Source organism: Pristiophorus japonicus, chromosome 22, assembly GCF_044704955.1.
Source record: "Pristiophorus japonicus isolate sPriJap1 chromosome 22, sPriJap1.hap1, whole genome shotgun sequence".
Taxonomy (NCBI): Eukaryota; Metazoa; Chordata; class Chondrichthyes; family Pristiophoridae; genus Pristiophorus; species Pristiophorus japonicus.
In genome coordinates this window covers 51,074,243-51,095,539 of record NC_091998.1, presented here as the reverse complement: position 1 = coordinate 51,095,539, position 21,297 = coordinate 51,074,243, and the positions used below count along the sequence as shown (strand labels likewise).

Below are 21,297 nucleotides of genomic sequence, written 5' to 3'. Positions count from 1 at the left end.
AATCGAGGAAGACTTGCTTCCACTCTAAAAATGAGTTCTTAGGTGACTGTACAGTCCAATACGAGAACCACAGTCCCTGTCACAGGTGGGACTCTTTGCCTCAAGCGGCCGAAGGCTGCACTGGAGGTGGTGTTGAATCGCGTCGTCAGCGTCTGCCCTTGTTGACAAGATGCTCCTGAGGCATGGGAAATGGTCCACATTGTCCAGGTCCGTGCCGTGGATCTTGATGACTGCGGGAGGGGGGCAGTGCTGTGCGACGGGGACAGGTTGGTGGAAGACCTTTGCGTTATGGATGTTTAACGTAAGGCTCATGCTTTCGTACGCCTCAGTATGTTAACTATGACTTGAAGTTCAGCCTCTGTATGTGCACAGACGCAGGCATCGTCCGCATACTGTAGCTCGACGACAGAGGTTGGAAACATAGAAACATAGAAAATAGGTGCAGGAGTAGGCCATTCGAGCCTGCACCACCATTCAAATATGATCATGGCTCATCATGCAACTTCAGTACCCCATTCCTGCTTTCTCTCCATACCCCTTGATCCCTTTAGCTGTAAGGGCCACATCTAACTCCCTTTTGAATATATTTAACAAACTGGCCTCAACAACTTTCTGCTGTAGAGAATTTCACAAGTTCACAATTCTCTGGGTGAAGAAGTTTCTCCTCATCTCGGTCCTAAATGGCTTACCCCTTATCCTTAGATTGTGACCCCTGGTTCTGGACTTCCCCAACATCGGGAACATTCTTCCTGCATCTAACTTGTCCAATCCTGTCAGAATTTTATATGTTTCTTTGAGGTCCCCTCTCATTCTTCTAAATTCCAGTGAATATAAGCCTAGTCGATCCAGTCTTTCTTCATATGTCAGTCCTGCCATCCCGGGAATCAGTCTGGTGAACCTTCGCTGCACTCCCTCAACAGCAAGAATGTCCTTCCTCAAATTAGGAGACCAAAACTGTATACAATATTTAAGGTGCGGCCTCAGCAAGATCCTGTAGGTTGGGATGGTCTTGGATCTGGCCTGGAGACGACAAAGATTGAACAGGTTCCCACTGGTTCTGTAATTTAGTTCCACTCCAGTAGGAAGCTTGCTAAAGTAGCTTGGAGATGAATAGTTAAAAAATAATTCATTGACAGGATGTGGCATTTATTGCCCGTCCCCAATTGCCCGCGAGAAGGTGGTGGTGAGCCGCCGCCTTGAACCGCTGCAGTCCCGTGTAGGTGAAGGTACCTGCCACGGTGCTGACTTTGTTGTTGTGCTTTGGTACAACTGAGTGGCTCGCTGGGGCCATTTCAGAGGGGAATTTCAGTTCAGAGCCAACCACATTTGCTGTGGGTCCAGAGTCACATTTGGCCAGAGCGGTAAAAGGCCATCAGTGAACCAGATGGTTTTTTAATGACAATCCGGCAGTTTAATGGTCGCCATTACGGATACTCGTTTTTATATTCCAGATTTATTTAATTAACTGAATTTAAATTCCCCAGCTGCTGCGGTGGAACTTGAACTCACGTCTCTGGATCATTAGTCCAGGTCTCTGGTCCAGTAACATAAGCACTATGCTACCGCTCCCTAGACAGGCAGGATGAGTTAGCCAGGAAGGAGAAAAAAAAACAGTGCACTTGTTCCTAACAGTAATCGCTGCTGGAAAGTGCATACATATGAAATTTAGCCATTATTCTGATGTAACTTCAAATCTGATTTACCTCACTAGGACTCTCCTGCTGTCCATTCTTCATTGATCCTAACCCTAAGCACATCTCAGCTGCCAGAAGAGGACTCCAGGGTACGAATATATGAGTCAAATAGGCTTGGCATCGCACTGTGCCTGGCAGAAGAAGCCCGCGTGATTCGAGACTCTGGCCAAATGTTGTGACTTTGGGCCTGTGCGTAGCTGTGCAGTGACGAGAGCCTGTGTTTATAAAATGCCGGGAGGTAGCTGTGCTGACTCACTGTTGCAGGAAAGCTCGAGTCAGAATTGTGATCGCCTCCACCGTCAATCCATAGCTGGCACTTCTCCTCTTGTGTTTCATGCACAGGGGGTACAGCCAAACATTTCTCGAGCCCAACAGGCACAGATGCCCATAAACACCCAAACCATCACCCACAGCACTTAGAGAACACCAAATGAATAAGGCAGCAAGAGATATTCACAGCCATTCGGCCTTAGACGATGCAGGCAGACAGTAACAAAGATTTAATGTGGAACTAATAAAAACATAAGAAATAGGAGCAGGAGTAGGCCATTTGGCCCCTCGAGCCTGCTCCACCATTCAATAAGATCACAGCCGATCTGATCTTGGCCTCAACTCCACTTCCCCGTCCGCTCCTCATAACCCTCGACTCTCCTAAAATCTGTTCAAAAATCTGTCTATCTCTACCTTGAATATATTCAATGACCCAACCTCCACAGCTCTCTGGGGTAGAGAATTCGTAGAAACATCGAAAATAGGTGCAGGAGTAGGCCATTCGGCCCTTCGAGCCTACACCACCATTCAAATATGATCATGCAACTTCAGTACCCCATTCCTGCTTTCTCTCCATACCCCTTGATCCCTTTAGCCATAAGGGCCACATCTAACTCCCTTTTGAATATATCTAACGAACTGGCCTCAACAACTTTCTGTGGTAGAGAATTCCATGTGCTCACAATTCTCCGAGTGAAGAAGTTTCTCCTCATCTCGGTCCTAAATGGCTTACCCCTTATCCTTAGACTGTGATCCCTGGTTCTGGACTTCCCCAACATCGGGAACATTCCAGAGATTCACGGCCCTCAGAGAAGAAATTCCTCCTCATCTCTGTTTTAAATGGGCGACCCCTTATTCTGAAACTATGGCCACTAGTTCTAGATTCCCCCACGAGGGGAAACAACGTCTCAGCATCGACCCAGTCAAGCCCCCTCAGAATTTTATGTTTCAATAAGATCAAAACCTTCTGACTTAGAAGGCGAGTGTGCTACCCACTGAGCCACGGAGAAAGAGCAACGAAATGGGATCCGAGTCGATAGCTCCAGTGGCTCGCACTGGCACAGACACGATGTGGCTCCGTCTCTGCTGTAATTTCTATAATTCTCTATCGGAAGGAATGCTCCACAACAGAAGAAGAAAAACACCTAGACGCTTATTGCTGCCCATCAGGTTTTATATAAAACACCTTCTGGTCCGATAAATGAAAAAGATTTCAGGCAGAGACCTTCACCAGAATGCAGTGTTGGCCTTTCTGCTCAGTGTCAGCCGTGGCTCAGTGGGCAGCACACTTCCCGCGGAGTCAGAAGGTTGTGGGCTCAAGTCCCACTCCAGGGCCTCGAGCACAAAAATCTAGGCTGATGCTCCAGTGCAGTGCTGAGGGAGTGCTGCACTGTCGGAGGTGCCGTCTGCTCTCTCAGGTGGACGCAAAAGATCCCATGGTGCTATTTCGAAGAGGAGCAGCGGTGTCCGGGGGCCAATATTTATCCTTCAAATCAACATCACTAAAAACAAATTATCCGATCATTGATCACAATGCTGTTTGTGGGAGCTTGCTGTGCGCAAGTTGGTCGCCACGTTTCCCACATTACAACAGTGACTGCACTCCAAAAGTACTTCATTGGCTGTAAAGCGCTTTGAGACATTCGATGGGCGTGAAAGGCGCTATAGAAATGCAAGTCTTTTTTTAAAATACAGGTACGGACATCTTGTTTTTATTTCAGACAGGTTTTGTTTAAGTTCTACTGTATAAACTGAGTATGGCAGGCACCACTAAAAAACTGTGAACAGGGCCAGAATTCAGAAAACAATATACTTCGCTAGTTATGAAAGGGTTGCTAAATAATGTTTTAAAAAATTGTATATTGGTTTAGTTGTAATTCAATGCAAAAAAAAATGCCTTTGACCGCTGGAACACGATAATCGTGTAATCTCTTCACAGTTCTGGAAATGAATCACACAGAGTCACTTCGATTGTTACACCCATACCACATTGTTAACACAAGGAATCATTTTACGCAGGAAGGGCTTATTCGGCAATCTGGTCACGTGTCATCGACCAGGCAATCTGCAAACTGCAGTGCAATGCTGCGAGGAACCTGCCGACAGAATCCTTTCTAGCAACAGAATGTACAACAACAACAACTTATATTTATACAGCGCCTTCAACGTCGCAAGGCACTTCACAGAAAGATCAAACAAAATTTGAGACACAGCCACATGAGGAGATATCAGGACAGAAGAGGTGGGTTTTAAGTAGCATTTTAAAAGGAAGAGAGAGAGCAAAGTTCCCTCTTGTTTTTGTGGCCCCTTTTAGGGTCTGCATGGCCCATTCAAAATACCGTGCATGTGCGGCTTTCCATAAGAAATAGGAGGAGGCAGCCATTCGGCCCCTCGAGCCTGCTCCGCCATTTAATATCATGGCTGATCTGATCATGGGCTCAGCTCCACTTCCCTGCCCGCTTCCCATAACCCTTCACTCCCTCAACGTTCAAAAATCTCCCAATTTTGGTAATCGCACCACAAAATTTTAAAAAAAAATGCTTACAATGCATTGGAGAAAAGCAACAAGATCGATTCCAAGTGTCGACGTTGATTATGTACAAGAAAACACGGCAGAAACTTCGGCAACTCATCCAGGTGCATATGTTAATTGGCATTAAGGTAAACCCAGAATATTACAGCAAATTAAGCCAGGAAAGTGCAACCAAAGGAAATAAATGAGTCAAAAGTTAATTCAAAACAGGTATTGGGAAGAAGCCCTTCATTCAGAGTAATGATCACGCAGGGCAATGGGGACAAACATTCAGGATGTTTAAAGTACAAGATTGCAAGACTGGATAGTTAGGAAACTGAAAACTTCAACAGCCGTTTGTTTCCTCCTCAACTTGCTGAATTATGCTACAGAACACACTCCCTCACACCCAATTTTGTCCCAACACTGCATACTTCTCAAGGTTAACACTCCTTCCTTCTCCATGGCCAGACTCCCTCCCCACCACCTCACAAACCCTCCCACCAAACAACCCCTGCCTTCTGTTCTCCTGCTACTTCTCTCCCTCGAACCCCTGTCCTGTACGGAGGCCACAAAGCAGGGGCCTCAATATCACATTGCTCGACCGAGACGTCGAACAGTAACGTTACGTGACGACGACGCACGGACACGAGGTGGTGTGATGGCAGAGGCCTCCTCACTGTTTGCCAACAGACACAAGCATGGATTCAGGACCCAGTGCAGAAGGTTGCTGGAAGAGCAGCTCAGTTACTTATTAGACTCGCCTCGCCACAGAAATAGGAGCACGTGGCATCGGCTTTCATTCACTCCGCAGCTTTGGTTTCAGTTGTGGACGGGCCTCTTCACACATGTCCCTTTTCACAGCAACCAAAAGAAGTGGAGGCGATTAAAAAAAAATATTTTAATTTCTGACGGACATTGTATAAATTGCTGAACTAAATCGCATGGCTGTTACATGTCCCGTTCTCCTGCCCCACCTCACCCCCCCACCCCAACTTTAACTCTTGCAGAATTGCAACTTTTGTGTTTCAATTCCTCGATAATAACGAGGAATTTTAAAGAGCAGTTTCCTCAAACATTACGATAATTACACAGCATGCCAAGAAACCGCTTCCTTGAACTCCTTCCCAGGAATTGTCCGTCCCACAGCTGCCTGTAGCAAATCACCATTGCCAGCCTACAAGAGCAGGCTGGGGTCACTGGGCAGCTCTTTCCAAAATAACGCTGTCTGAAAATGAAAAGCTACAGTCCACAGTTCCCGCAAACAACAGGCAGAGACCCACTCGTGAATGTCCTTTTGTTTTTAAAAAGAACACCTTGAATATTGTGTACAGTTTTGGTCTCCTAATCTGAGGAAGAACATTCTTGCTATTGAGAAAGTGCAGCGAAGGTTCACCAGACTGATTCCCGGGATGACAGGACTGACATATGAAGAAAGACTGGATCAACTAGGCTTATATTCACTGGACTGTAGAAGAATGGATCTTATAGAAGCATGTAAAATTCTGACGGGATTGGACAGGTTAGATGCAGGAAGAATGCTCCCGATGTTGGGGAAGTCCAGAACCAGGGGTCATAGTCTAAGGATAAGGGGTAAGCCAGTTAGAACCGAGATGAGGAGAAATTTCTTCACTCAGAGAATTGTGAACCTGTGGAATTTTCTACTGCAGAAAGTTGTTGAGGCCAGTTCATTAGATATATTCAAAAGGGAGTTATGGCTAAAGGGATCAAGGGGTATGGAGAGAAAGCAGGAATGGGGTACTGAAGCTGCATGATCAGCCATGATCATATTGAATCGTGGTACAGGCTCGAAGGGCCGAATGGCCTACTCCTGCACATATTTTCTATGTTTCTATGTTAACTCTTAGTCAGGGCACATCGGCCAGGACTCGCACTTTGACAACCTCCCACTGTCAGGAGATGTGGAGAGAAAAAAAAGAGAAAGACTTGCATTTATATAGTGCCTTTCACGACCATCAGATGTCTCTAAAGCGCTTTACAGCCAATGAAGTACTTTTGGAGTGTGGTCACTGTTGTAATGTGGGAAAGGCGGCAGCCAACTTGCGCACAGCAAGCTCCCACAAACAGCAATGTGATAATGACCAGATCATCTGTTTTTGTCGTGTTGATTGAGGGATAAATATTGGCCCCAGGACACCGGGGAGAACTCCCCTGCTCCTCTTTGAAATAGTGCCATGGGATTTTTTACACCCGCCCGAGGGGGCAGGCGGGGCCTCGGTTTAACATATAATCCGAAAGACGGCACCTCCGACAGTGCGGCACTCCCTCAGCACTGCACTGTCAGCCTATTTGAGACACTAAAATTATTTTTGCCATTCATTTACATCGGTGGACGCAGTCAAGTTCCGCGAGGCAGTAAGCCAGCGATGAAAGCAGTGCCGGAACGTCTACTAAACCACAGACCAGGTTCTGCTTCCTAGTCTCAGCAGGGGAATGCTGTGGAATCCCTGGGCTAAGGAGGAAACTGGGTGGGGGTGGGGAAAAATGAAACATATAAAATATGTTCCTCAGGCAGTCCCTCGGAGTCGAGGATGACTTGCTACTCACTAATACCAGTTGTCAGGTGACTGATGAGACGAATGCGGGACCTACAGTCTGTGTCACAGGCGGGGCAGACGGTGGTTGGAGGGACGGGTGGGTGGGGGGCTTGGGTTGCCGTGTGCTCCTTCCGCTGTCTGTACTTGGCTTCCGCGTGCTCCCGGCGAAGAGACTCGAGGTGTTTGGCGCCTTCTCCTCCACTTTTAGCAGTCTTGGGCCAGGGATTCCCAAGAGTCGGTGGGGATGTTAAATTTTTTTCAGGGGGGGCTTTCGAGAGTGTCCTTGCAGCATTTTCACTGCCCTCCTGGGTCTCACTTGCCGTGGCGGAGCTCGGAGTAGAGCGCTTGTTTCGGGAGTCTTGTATCGGGCGTGCGGACAATGTGGCCCGTCCATCGGAGCTGGTTGAGAGCGGTCAGTGCCTTAGCATAGAGGCTTGAGCACGCACAACCAGGTATAAAATATAATTCCACTCCCGAATGCCATCCAGTGTTCAAAAGTACATGGTAGGGCGTGATTTGGCTGGAACAGACCCATCACAGTCAAGCAGACTCACTATCATAGACAAACATAGAAAACATGGAAAAATAGGTGCAGGAGTAGGCCATTCGGCCCTTCGAGCCTGCACCACACTCTCAGATAGAAGAATGAGCATTTAGGGTGAGGTACCAGAGGACATATGAAGCCAATGAAACGATGCCAGACAATACCTTCAGGAGGCAAGACAAAGGAGAAGGAATGGGAAAAAATTGCAATAATTAAATTTGGGTTTCAAGTTCAGCTCCCCAAATGGTCATGAACCAATGCTTCAATTTATTATTTTCAAAAATGTTCAGAATTTTGCGTTTCAATTTTCTTCAACCCATGTACCACTGTATGGGTGAGAAAGGCTTGCAGGTTTTGTAAGGTGAGTGCAGGAGTTGAATGCTCAAGGCCTTGCCCAGGAACGGCAGCAATTACTCAAATGCAGTATTGATTTTAGTCAGCTTCTCAACCTTAAGGTTGGGTCCCATTCCACCCAATCGGTTTCAGGAAGCTGAATATCACGGGGAGCACACTGTGTATCAAGGTCGTGTCCGTGCCGACATTGCATATCGATCTCCACAGGGCAGAGCAATGGAGATAACACAGGAATGACAAGTCCACAGGAAGTGGTCACTGGAAGTCATTCAATCCATTGGCTTTTCTTTTTGCCGAGGATGAGATTATTATTATGAGGCGGTCCCACGCACGCACCATCCTGCAGAGAGCAGGCGAGCGGCCAGCTCGCACTCGAGGCGAAACCGCCTACTGCAAGGTGCACAAAGCAGAGGGGCTATCAATCACCTAGCCATTCCTCCCAGTCAGCCATGGCTCTGTGGGCAGCACTCTTGCCTCGGAGTCAGAACGTTTTGGGTTCAAGTCCCACTCCAGAAGCTTGAGCACAAAAATCTAGGCAGACACTCCGGTGCAGTACTGAGGGAGCGCTGCACTGACGGAGGTACCGTCTTTTGGATGAGACCTTAAGCCGAGGCCACGCCTCATCTCTTAGCTGGCCGTAAAAGATCCCACGGCACTATTTCGAAGAAGAGCAGCGGAGTTCTCCCCCGTGTCCCGGTCAATATTTATCCCTCAATCAACATAACCAAAACAGATTATCTGGTCATTATCACATTGCTTTTTGTGGGAGCTTGCTGTGTGCATATTGACTGTTGCGTTTCCCACATTACAACAGTGACTGCACTCCAAAAGTACTTCATTGGCTGTAAAGCCCTTTGGGACTTCCAGTGGTCGTGAAGGAAGCTATATAAACGCAAGTCTGTCTTTTGTCACAAAATGGCAGGCCTCCTCCAAGTACTTCATAATGGTTCGGCTGAGATCATGAACTTAGTCTGCGGGGCACTCAAGACCGGTCTCTTACAACCTGCTACACTGTGATGACGAAGCAAAAATATAGGTATTTTCAACACATAGATTTAAACTTGAATATGTCTGCATTCTAATATGCAATTGGAGCTGCTTTGTTATATTACTGTCACTGCAATGATAGCAAGGAAATAAAGCCTGACTATCACTGTTGCCATTTCTCAAGTATTTTAAGCCTGGCATAATTCCAGTTTCGCCTTAGTTGCAGAGCTGTCATAATTCCAAATGATTATTCGAGTTCGTTTCACCGAATCATCATTAACCGAACATTGTAGTCCTTCAGCATCTTAAACACTAGAATTTCCATTGCGTGATGCCTTCCCTTCACCCTACCCAATCCAAGACGTGTTGGTTTATACCGGAGCTGGGACATTACCTTGGAGAGCTCTACTGAAATCAATGGGAGTGAAGGGACACTCATTCATGGAGGCAGCGTAGATTTGTGTCGGCTTCATTACAGTTCAAAGCGACAAAAGTTCACATTTGTTTTCAACACATGGAATTCCAGCACTTCGGGATTGCCACCCTGTAATTCTGTCCGTTTCTTCATCACGAGGGAAAAGCACTGGCCTACAATACACTACTCTCCCGAATCAGAGCCATTGAACATAAGAAATAGGAGCAGGAGTCGGCCATTTGACTCCTCGAGCCTGCTCCGCCATTCACTATCATGACTGATCTGATCTTGGCCGCAACTCCAATTTCCTGCCTGTTCCCCATAACCCTCGACTCCTCTCGGTTTACAGACAGAATCCCAAGTTCCGCTTCTGTAAGTTCCACGCGACTCCAGAGTTTACCACCACTCGGGGCATTGCATTTTGTCCATTTGGCAAAAAAAAATATAACGTACTGCTCTCCAAAATCAGCACTCATCAGCTTTTGTGGTCCAAGCAACCATACTCCCTCGTTATCTGGACCTCCCAAACATGTGTCATGTCCAACTTCCCACAAGACCTATTTGTGGCTGGGCTGTCCAACCTCAAAGCCTTCAGGAAGATGACAATATAGCTACGGGCTCCATCATCATAGGCAGTCCCTCAAAACGAGGATGACTTGCTTCCACACCGAAAAGAGATGAGTTCACAGGTGTTTCAATGAAGGACCTAATACTCCAGATCTCGAACGACATCCTGAAGGGTGGAAGATGCCTGTGCGTGGATTTTATTTTTAACATGTGGTGGTCATTGCACACCAGCCACCACACGGGCTTGACAGAGCTAGGTCTTGGTCCAGTGGCAAGGATTAACCAGGACGACTGGAGACCAGCTCTCCTGCACGGACCTAGTGCGCACACACATCGCAGTGTGGGCTGGCCCGTGCTGCCCCTGGGCCCTCGCCTATTCTGGGCAATGGATCGCAAGTCTGCAGCAAAAATCAATATGATTAGAAGGAAGTAGCTTTTATTGAGATTTGATATATCTCGCTGTTTTTCTTCTCCCTTTAGCAGCCCCCACCCCCCCTCAGAAACAGCACGTACCACCAGCATGCGTTCTGTTGAAAGGTTTTGCCAAGAACTCATCCAACGAGCCCACAATTGGAATCCCAATGTTGGTCTTGGGTGGTTTTCAATTTTAAGGCCTTCGTTGGGAGGTCTCTGCTCATTTGGACTCTACTACTGGAAATACCGCATAGCTGAGGAACTGTAGCGTATTTAACCCATCCAAAACAACTTCCTCAGCCAAACTAGAATCCAAATCTACCACCCCATCAATCAAACATTAGTATCAGTATTTTATACGATGGGTCTCCATCTGATGGAAGTGGAACTAAACTACAGAACCAGTGGGAAGCTGTTCAACCTTCGCCGTCTCCAGGCCAGGTCCAAGACCACCCCAACCTCTGTCGTCGAGCTACAGTACGCGGACAACGCCTGCGTCTGCTCACATACAGAGGCTGAACTCCAGGACACAGTCGACGTATTTACCGAGGCGTACGAAAGCATGGGCCTTACGCTAAACATCCGTAAGACAAAAGTCCTCCACCAGCCTGTCCTCGCCGCACAGCATTCTCTCCTCTCTCCTCTCTCCTCTCTCCTCTCTCCTCTCTCCTCTCTCCTCTCTCCTCTCTCCTCTCTCCTCTCTCCTCTCTCCTCTCTCCTCTCTCCTCTCTCCCCCCTCTCCCAGTCATCAAGATCCACGGCGCGGCCATGGACAGTGTGGACCATTTCCAAAAACCTCGGGAACCTCTTATCAACAAGAGCAAACACTGACTACGAGATTCAACATCGCGACCAGTGCGCCAGTGCAGCCGACGGCCACCTGAGGAAAAGAGTGCTCGAAGACCAGGCCCTCAAAACTGCCACCAAGCTCATGGGTGCAGTTTCACTAATTGGACCATAATAGGTCTACCTTCAATTTAATCATCCCGATGTCTGAAATATGGACCTGGGACCTGGATCACTGCGGCCAATTTAAAAAGGAAAAACTTGCATTTGGTGTCTGTCTCAGGATATCCATTGGGCTTCACAGCCAATTAATTAGTTTGTTTGAATTGCTACTTTTATGCCAATGTGAACACAGCAAGACCCACATCAGTAACGAGATGAGTTAACAGTTTTTCTTGGTGTTGATTAAGAGATGACTGCTCGCCAGACCTTCAGATTCCCACCTCTTCCACAAATAGCACCACAGAATCTCTTCTACCCTTCTGAATAGGAAGATGGTGCCTTGTCTTATCGGAAAGTAAACGCCTGTGACAGTGCAGCACTCCTTCAGTACTGCACTGAAACATCAGCCGAGATCAGGTGCTCAAGTGCTGCAGCAAGGCTTCAACTTGCAACCTCTGCCGTAGAGGTGACAGCACGACCACTGCCCCAATCTAACACTCAAAGCTCGTAAACACCAGCAGTAAACTTCTGCAAGATTCAGGGGCCTTACCCCTTAGCTTTTGCTTCCAAGTTCTCTTAGAAAACAGACTGCGTCAGCTGTGGCTCAGTGGGCAGCACTCTCACCTCCGAGTCAGAAGGTTGTGGGTTCAAGTTCCACTCCAGAGACTTGAGCACAAAAATCTAGGCTGACATTCCCAGTGCAGTGCTGAGGGAGCTCCGCAATGTCGGAGGGGCAGTACTGAAGGAGCGCTGCACTGTCGGAGGAGCAGTACTGAGGGAGCGCCGCACTGTCGGAGGGGCAGTACTGAAGGAGCGCTGCACTGTCGGAGGGGCAGTACTGAGGGAGCGCTGCACTGTCGGAGGGGCAGTACTGAAGGAGCGCTGCACTGTCGGAGGGTCAGTACTGAGGGAGCGCTGCACTGTCGGAGGGGCAGTACTGAGGGAGCGCCGCACTGTCGGAGGAGCAGTACTGAGGGAGCGCCACACTGTCGGAGGGGCAGTACTGAGGGAGCGCTGCACTGTCGGAGGGGCAGTACTGAGGGAGCGCTGCACTGTCGGAGGGGCAGTACTGAGGGAGCGCCCCACTGTCGGAGGTGCCGTCTTTCGGTTGAAGCGCTAAACTGATCCGCTTTAGGTGGATGTAAATGATCCCATGGCACTATTTTGAAGAACAGCAGGGGGAGTTATCCCCGGTGTCCTGGCCAATATTTATCCCTCAATCAATAACACAAAAACAGATTATCCGGTCGTCATCATTTTTGCTGTTTATCGAAGCTTGCTGTGCAGAAACGGGCTGCCGCGTTTCCTACATTACTCGAGACTACACTTCAAAAGTTAGGGTCGTACAATGGTTGTGAAAGTCGCTATGTCAGTGCAAGTCTTTTTTTTTTTTAAATAGGGACAGACTGCGTAACCCATACTGAGCAAACAAACTCCAGTGCAGATTTTCTCAGTAGTTTGGTTTGGAGACTGGAACATGTTTCCCAGGTGACCAAATAAAAAGATCAGATTTCAGATTTTGAGCATTCACTGTTTTTCTTTTCCTGTCTTACTCTCCCATGTTGATTTAATAGCTGTGCTATACCACAATGCAACAAGTAGATATTCTACAGTATGCACATCACGACGAGAGTACGCAGCTAATCGTGTCATGTTTTTTCCCCCCACAGTGTCGGTCCCGATACTCCACGTGACCTCCAGTGACTAGTCAATCCTTTGAGGCCTTCAATGTTTTTTCTGGACTTCGCAGCATCCTGTCCAAGGGCCCAACAGATTTTCTGATATATCTCACTCCACTCTAGCCGCAAATGCTGTCAGAGAGCAAATACTGTGGGGCTTCGGATTAAAAGGCACGAAATGATCTCGCTGTAAGGGGTTTTGGCGCAAATCGAATCCGTCTGGGTGGATTCCAATCTGTTAAACACACACTGGGAGCTAGGGCCCTGTGCACCGTCCAAACAAGGTCCATAAGCAGGTTGGGCTGCAAGCTGTAAACTTGGTGGAAGACAAGCAAGGGAAACTGTGAGGTACAGGCAGGTTCCTATCAGCCAAAAGATCACTTGCGAGAAATAAAAGCATGGTCACATTTAGTCAAGCCGTTATCATAAATCATTATCATCATAGGCAGTCCCTCGAAATCGAGGAAGACTTGCTTCCACTCTAAAAGTGAGTTCTCAGGTGGTTGTACAGTCCAATACAGGAATTACAGTCTCTGTCACAGGTGGGACAGACAGTGGTTGGAGGAAAGGGAGGGTGGGGAGTCTGGTTTGCCGCACGGTCCTTCCGCTGCCTGCGCTTGTTTTCGGCGACGAGACTCGAGGTGCTCAGCGCCCTCCCGGATGCTCTTCCTCCACTTAGGGCGGTCTTTGGCCAGGGACTCCCAGATGTCAGTGGGGATGTTGTATCATAAATACAGTGGAGCTTGTAACGTTCGATACTTGCAGTCGCTTCTTCTAAATGGCTCTGATACAAGCATGCCACATTCACTGTCGAAATACAACTGTGTTCCCACACGCTCCTGGCCAGCCTCCCATCTTCCTTACTCCGCAAATCTGACGTCAATCAAAACTCGGCTGCCCGTGTCCTAATTCGCACTAAGTTCCGCTCACTCATCACCCCTGTGCTCACTGGCTCCCGGTTAAGTAACATCTTGATTTTAAAATTCTCATTATTTTCAAATCCCCATATGGCCTCGTCCCTCCCTATCTGTCTCATCTCCTCCAGCTCCACAACCCTCCGAGATCTCTGCGCTCCTTTGGACTCTTGTGCATCCCTGATTTTAATTGCTCCAGCATTGGCGGCCGTGCCTTCAACTGCCAAGACCCTAAGCTCTGAAATTCCCTCCCTAAACCTCTCTGCCTCCACAAGACACTCCTCAAAACTTACCTTTCATTCACCCTAATATCTCATCTGGCTCGGTGTAAAATGTTGTTTTATAAATCTCCCGTGAAGAGCCTCGTGACGTTTTACTGCGTTATCATCATCATAGGCAGACCCTCGGAATTGAGGAAGACTTGCTTCCACTCCTAAAGTGAGTTCTTTGTGGTTGAACAGTCCAATACGAGAACCACAGACCCTGTTCACAGGTGGGACAGATATTCGGCGAGGGAAGGGTTGGGTGGGACTGATTTACCACACGCTCCTTCCGCTGCCTGCGCCTGACCTCTTCACGCTCGCAGCGTTGAGATCCGAAGAGCTCAACGCCCTCCCGGATGCACTTTCTCTACCTACAGCGGTCTTCGGCCAGGGACTCCCAGGCATCAGTGATGATGTCGCACTTTACCAGGGAGGCATTGAGGGTGTCCTTGTAACGTTTCCACTGCCCACCTTTGGCTCGGTGCCATGACGGAACTCCGCATATAGCAGTTTCTTAGGGAGTCTCGCGTCTGGCATGCGAATTATGTGGCCTGCCCAGCGGAGCTGATCGAGTGCGGTTATTGCTTCAATGCTGGGGATGTTAGCCTGGGCGAGGACACTGATGTTGGTGCATCTGTCCGCCCAGGGGATTTGCAGGATCTTGCGGAGATATCGTTGGTGATATATCTCCAGCGACTTGCAGTGTCTTCTGTACATTGTCCATGCCTCTGATCCATACGGAGGGCATTAAAGGCGCTATGCAAATACAAGTTGTTCTAATTGTGGCTCACAATTTTCACGAACAACAATATACTGCTAATGAGCCAAATTAGGAAAATGAACTGCAATTTAAAATTATTGTTTGGATGAGAAAGGAAATTTTGGTCCATGCCCATTCTGGGTCTCGCACCACATCAAAGCACATGACTGATCAAGACAGCGGATAACCCGTTCCCAAATCTGTCATTGAGGCCAGTTGCTCTGAACTGCAGGGCAGTTTATGGGGAACAGAGGGCTCAACTTTAATCCCGACCTCCACACAACAGCAAGACCAACATCTGCTCAAGCACGTGGCCATGGAGCAAACATGTCTGACCAGCTTGCTTAGGAAGTCATAGAAACATAGAAAATAGATGCAGGAGTAGGCCTCTTGGCCCTTCGAGCCTGCACCGCCATTCAACAAGATCATGGCTGATCATTCCTTCAGTGCCCCTTTCCTGCTTTCTCTCCATACTCCTTGATCCCTTTAGCTGTAAGGGCCATATCTAACTCCCTCTTAAATATATCCAATGAACTGGCAACAACAACTCTCTGCAGCAGGGAATTCCACAGGTTAACAACTCTGAGTGAAGAAGTTTCTCCTCATCTCAGTCCTAAATGGCCTACCTCTTATCCTAAGACTATGTCCCCTGGTCTGGACTTCCCCAACATCGGGAACATTCTTCCCGCATCTAACCTGTCCAGTCCCGTCAGAATCTTATACGTTTTTCTATGAGATCCCCTCTCATCCTTCTAAACTCCAGTGAATAAAGGCCCAGTTGATCCAGTCTCTCCTCATATGACAGTCCAGCCATCCCTGGAATCAGTCTGGTGAACCTTCGCTGCACTTCACGGACACATAATTTATAAGAGTTACGAAACTTGCACTTCCAAAAAAATATATATAATTAACTTGTTCAAGGAAGGAAAAGGAAAAGATTAATGAGCAAAGGTTCCTGCTGCAGACACAGACACACTGTGCTATGAATCTGCTTTGCAAGATTGGGGGAAGGTGTCAGCTGTGGCTCAGTGGGTAGCACCCTCGCCTCGGAGGCAGAAGGTTGTGGGTTCATTAGTCCCTGGAGTGGGACTAGAGCACAAAATCTGGGCTGACACTTCAGATACAGGTACCGTTAAAGTTTAGCGATGAGACGTTAAAACGAGGCCCTGTCGGCTCTCTCGGGTGGACGTAAAAGTACCCATGGCACTGTTTCGAAGAGGAGCAGGGGAGTTCTCCCAGAGTCCTGGCCAATATTTATTCCTCAACCAACGTCACAGAATGATACAGCAGCGAAGGAGGCCATTCGGCTCATCGTGCCTGTGCTGGCTCGTCGGTAGATTAATCCCACTCCCCTGCTCTTGCCCAAAGGATTTATGTTTCTTGACATATAATTTGTTGGGAAAACCGAAACCCAGTATTCTCACTGAACAAAAGGACGACGACAAATTAAGAGACGTGAGTAAAAGCTTGGTCAAAGAGATAGATTTGAAAAAGATGCTGAAAGGAGAAACAAGGAGGCGGGTACAGAAGTGTTCGGTGAAGGAATTCCAAAGTGCCGTGCCTCGCCATCTGAAAATACATCAGATCATCTGGTCATTATCACATCATCATCATAGGCAGTCCCTCGGAATCGAGGAAGACTTGCTTCCACTCTTAAAATGAGTCCTTAGGTGGCTGAACAGTCCAATACGAGAGCCACAGTCCCTGTCACAGGTGGGACAGAGTCGTTGAGGGAAGGGGTGGGTGGGACTGGTTTGCCGCACGCTCCTTCCGCTGCCTGCGTTTGATTTCTGCACGCTCTCGGCGACGAGGCTCGAGGTGCTCAGCACCCTCCTGGATGCACTTCCTCCACTTAGGGCGGTCTTTGGCCAGGGACTCCCAGGTGTCAGTGGGGATGTTGCACTTTATCAGGGAGGCATTGAGGGTGCCCTTGTAATGGTTCCTCTGCCCACTTTTGGCTCGTTTGCCGTGAAGGAGTTCCGAGTAGAGCGTTTGCTTTGGGAGTCTTGTGTCTGGCATGCAGACAATGTGGCACATTTTGAAAGGTTGCGAAAGGCACTATATCAATGCTTTCTTTAACGGGATATGTTCACAATGAAGCTGCTCGATTTCCTGCCAACTTCAGCATTGTTATTTGCAAATCAAATGAAAGAATGAATAGCGTGTGAGGAGGGAAAAGAATCATCAGCCAAATTTGCTGCTCTTGACTACGTACTTTCGAATTACTCTACTCGGAGATACTCCTGGGGTGCCGTTTGGTGAAAACATAGCAATTAAGCCCTCTATAGTCAAATAACCCACCAATAATCACTACCTATGCTCACAAAAGACTGGCCTCTTCACCAAGGGGCTGGAATCCTATCCCAGCACAAGTCACTACCGTCAGGAAAATTACATTCGTGACACAACCAAAATTTGAAATGCAAATCCAAGTAAACATAATCGTCTCAAAGCATCTTCTCAAACATGACACAGACCCTTCAGAATTATTCAGACACAGTAATAAGAAAGAAAAGATATGCATTTCTATAGCGCCTTTCATGATCACCGGATGTCCCAAAGCTCTTTACAGCCAATGAAGCACTTTACAAAGTGTAGTCACTGTTGTAATGTGGGAAACGCGGCAGCCAATTTGCGCACAGCAAGCTCCCGCAAACAGCAATGTGATAATGACCAGATAATCGTTTTTTTTTTGTGAGATATTGATTGAGGGATAAATATTGGCCCCAGGACACCAGGGATAACTCCCCTGCTCTTCTTCAAAATAGTACTGGGGGATTTTTTACGTCCACCTAAGAGAGCAGACGGGGCCTCGGGTTTAACATCTCATCCGAACAGCACCTCCGGCAGTGCAGCCCTCCCTCAGCACTGCGTTGAGAGTATCAGCCTAGATTTTTGAGCTCAAGTTCCTGGAGTGGGACTTGAACCCACAACCTTCTGACTCAGAGGCAAGGGAGCTGCCCACTGAGTCACAGCTGACACAACTGATCCTAAAACACAACAACAGCCAGCTACCATTTCTCAAACACATTATCCACAAAATAATTTCTATTTTGAGGGTATGTTTTGGGGGGGAGGGGGCAAAAATTACTATTTGCACTAAGTATAGTTCTTTGCAGGACTTTGAGTAACAATGATATTTGGTATGCAATACAGGTTTATCGGTAATAAAATACTGGTAGCACCATCAGCAACAATATTATAACAAGTGAGGATCTCAGTAATAGTGTCATATTTTACAGTTCACAGCAAAACTAAAATTAATGCAGCTTTATCAGTAATTATACGTGCTTCAGACCCATGAGCAATGTGTCAGTATAACTGCTACAGGACCATCATAATACTGTGAGGGGTGCTGCAGTTCTATCAATAATGCTGCAAAAACACACTGCTGATTGATCAGTTGTACGACTCGGATTGTTGGGAATCTGTTAATACCATTACCAATACAAAAGCAAAACACTGCGGCTGCTGTCACTTTAGTTCCCCACTTCACTCCGACCTCTCCGTGCTCAGTCTCTTACACTGTTCCCACGCAAGCTCGAGGAACAGCACCTCAGCTTTCGTTTAGGCACTTTACAGCCTCCTGGACTCAACATCGAGTACAACAATTTCAGAGCAAACATTTTCTCTCTTCCCCCCCCCCCCCGGCAGCTGTTGACGATTCTGCCATCTCCATTTACACCCTATCTAGACTCATCTTTTGTTTCTTAACTTGTCCCATTACCATCTCCTTTTGCCTCGCACCATCATCCCTTTTGTCTCTTAATCCCACCCCCCCCCTCCTCCATCCTATCACAGACCTTCCCTTTTGTTATTTCCTCCCTTTCCCTGCCTCTGTACTTGCTTAAAAATCTGTTACTTTCTCCAGTTCTGACCAAGGGTCACCGACCTGAAACGTTAACTCTGTTTCTCTCTCCACAAATCAGGATGGAGGGATCGGGGGCGGTGGGACTGCTGGCTCCATGGACAATATTGCTGTGATTGCAGCATGTCTACAATGATATTACTGGGCCGCTGACACCATGGTTAGTTGAATTCTGGTCTGGTTGCATCAATCACTATTAGTACTAAGCTTGCTGGAGCAACAATGCAGAAATTGCTGGAGTACTGATACTCCAGGAATTATAGTATCCCTCTTCCAATTGTTGTAAGAATTCAGCAATTGCTGGAGTAACAATGCAGGAATTTCTGCAGCAATAATGCAAGAATTACAGTGCTAATGGGAGTAATAATGTAGGAATTGCTGGGGCACCAATGCAGGAACTGAAGGAGTAATAGTACAGTAATTGCTGGAGCAATAGTGCAGGAATTGAAAGAGCACCAATGTAGGAATTGCTGGAGTAAATGCAGGAATTGCAGCAAGAGTGCAGGAGTTCCTGGAGTAACAATGCAGTTGCTGGAAAGGGAAAGGCAGGATTTGCTGGAGTAATAATGCAGGAATTTCTGCATCAACAATGCAGGAATTGCAGGAGCCATAATGCAGGAATTGGAGTACTAATGGTGCATTTGCTGGAGCAACAATGCAGGAATTGCAGGAGCCATAATGCAGGAATTGGAGTACTAATGGTGCATTTGCTGGAGTAACAATGCAGGGATTGCAGGAGCAGCAGTGCAGGGATTGCAGTGCCGGGGAAGCTCACCTTCAGCCACCACCTCCTCCACCGTCACCTGCTGCCGCCCCACGCTGAACACCCGGCCGATGAAGCCGCCGCCCGGCAGCGAGCCCCCGCCGCCTCCGCCGCCGCCTCCCGAGCCCGAGCCGGCCGCCTCCCGCCGCGCGTCGAAGAACTTCTTCATCCCCCCTCCCCTCGGTCAGTGCTCCGCTGGCGGCGATGGGTTTGTCTCTCAGTCGGTCAGTCCTCACACACAGTCTGGGGGCTGAGGGGCGGCAGGTCGGGCAGGCGCTCCAGGCCGGCCTTCCCCCGCCGACATCAAACTGACTGAGGGGGGGGGGGGGGGCGGAACCAAAGAGCCGGGCAGCGGCGCGCCGCGACCCCGGATACGCAGCGCACCGGATGTACCCCGTTCACCACACAAATTCAATCAAATTCATGTTTGTTTAATAAACACAGCGGCTGAATCACAATTGTCGTCCTCTGGCGCTCCGTAAAACATTAAAAATCGATCCCTTGGCGTTATAAAACCTGGATCCATCGCAATGCCTCATGGGAGTTGTAGTTTTCGCGGTGACGTTGTTGCCGTGGAAACAATGGCGCCCGGCGTGCTGGCGGACTACACTTCCCAGAGAGCATTGCGCCCCCCCACACTTAGCTTTTACATTGGCATTGTATACCAGACGTAACAGGAACATAAATTGATGCTAGGCGGTTGATCAAACGTTGTGGGTTTCCCCTCCCCCCTTGGCGTTTTACAATTCTATATCGGCATAATTATAGATGTCTCGCAAGGCTCCACGGGAGTTGTAGGTTTGAAGGTGGAGTGTTGCCATGGAGACGGGCGCCGCCGAGCGCGCTGGCGGACTACATGTCCCAGAGGGCGTAGCGGGCCGTCTGCTGTGGCGCTCGCTTCTCTCACACACAGGTCAGATTTGTCTGTCATTCTCAGGGAATCATTTTTTTTGAGGGGGGGGGGTAGTGGGGGTTGGGTATTTGTTTTTTTAACTGGATCCTAAACGAAATTTAGAGTGTGAGAACTCGGGAGCGAGATTGGAGCGGCCGGCTCGCGGGTCGGAGCGCCGGCAGGCGGCGGTGGCTGAGTGAGGGGCTCCTGGCTGAAGGGCCGCGAGTGGCGCCTGCTGGTGGGCCCGGGAACTGCAGGGGGGGGGGGGCAACAACAACTGAAACAACAACAACTGAAACAACAACAACTGAAACAACAACAACTGAAACAACAACAGCAACAACTGAAACAACAACAACAGCAACAACTGAAACAACAACAACAGCAACAACTGAAACAACAACAACTGAACCAACAACAGCAGCAACAACTGAAACAACAACAACAGCAACACCTGAAATAACAACAACTGAAACAACAACAACAGCAACAGCTGAAACAACAGCAACAACAACAGAAACAGCAACAACTGAAACAACAACAACAGCAACAACTGAAACAACAGCAACAACAACAGAAACAGCAACAACTGAAACATAGAAACATAGAAAATAGGTGCAGGAGTAGGCCATTCGGCCCTTCGAGCCTGCACCGCCATTCAATGAGTTCATGGCTGAACATGCAACTTCAGTACCCCATTCCTGCTTTCTCGCGATACCCCTTGATCTCCCTAGTAGTAAGGACTACATCTAACTTCTTTTTGAATATATTTAGTGAATTGGCCTCAACAACTTTCTGTGGTAGAGAATTCCACAGGTTCACCACTCTCTGGGTGAAGAAGTTTCTCCTCGTCTCGGTCCTAAATGGCTTACCCCTTATCCTTAGACTGTGACCC

The 21,297-nt window shown here is 48.1% G+C and overlaps 1 protein-coding gene across 5 annotated transcripts in view; it reads right to left on the bottom strand.

Moving 5' to 3' along the window:
* Positions 1 to 19,822, bottom strand: part of LOC139235025 (AP2-associated protein kinase 1-like) — a 138,568-nt gene extending 118,746 nt beyond the window's left edge. For all 5 annotated transcript variants that reach the window (XM_070866114.1, XM_070866116.1, XM_070866115.1 and 2 more), the window contains exon 1: positions 19,523 to 19,822. In XM_070866114.1, coding sequence (XP_070722215.1) covers positions 19,523 to 19,679 — 157 coding nt within the window. In that variant the 5' untranslated portion in view covers positions 19,680 to 19,822. The remainder of the gene's footprint in view (positions 1 to 19,522) is intronic.
* Positions 19,823 to 21,297: the final 1,475 nt, after the last annotated feature.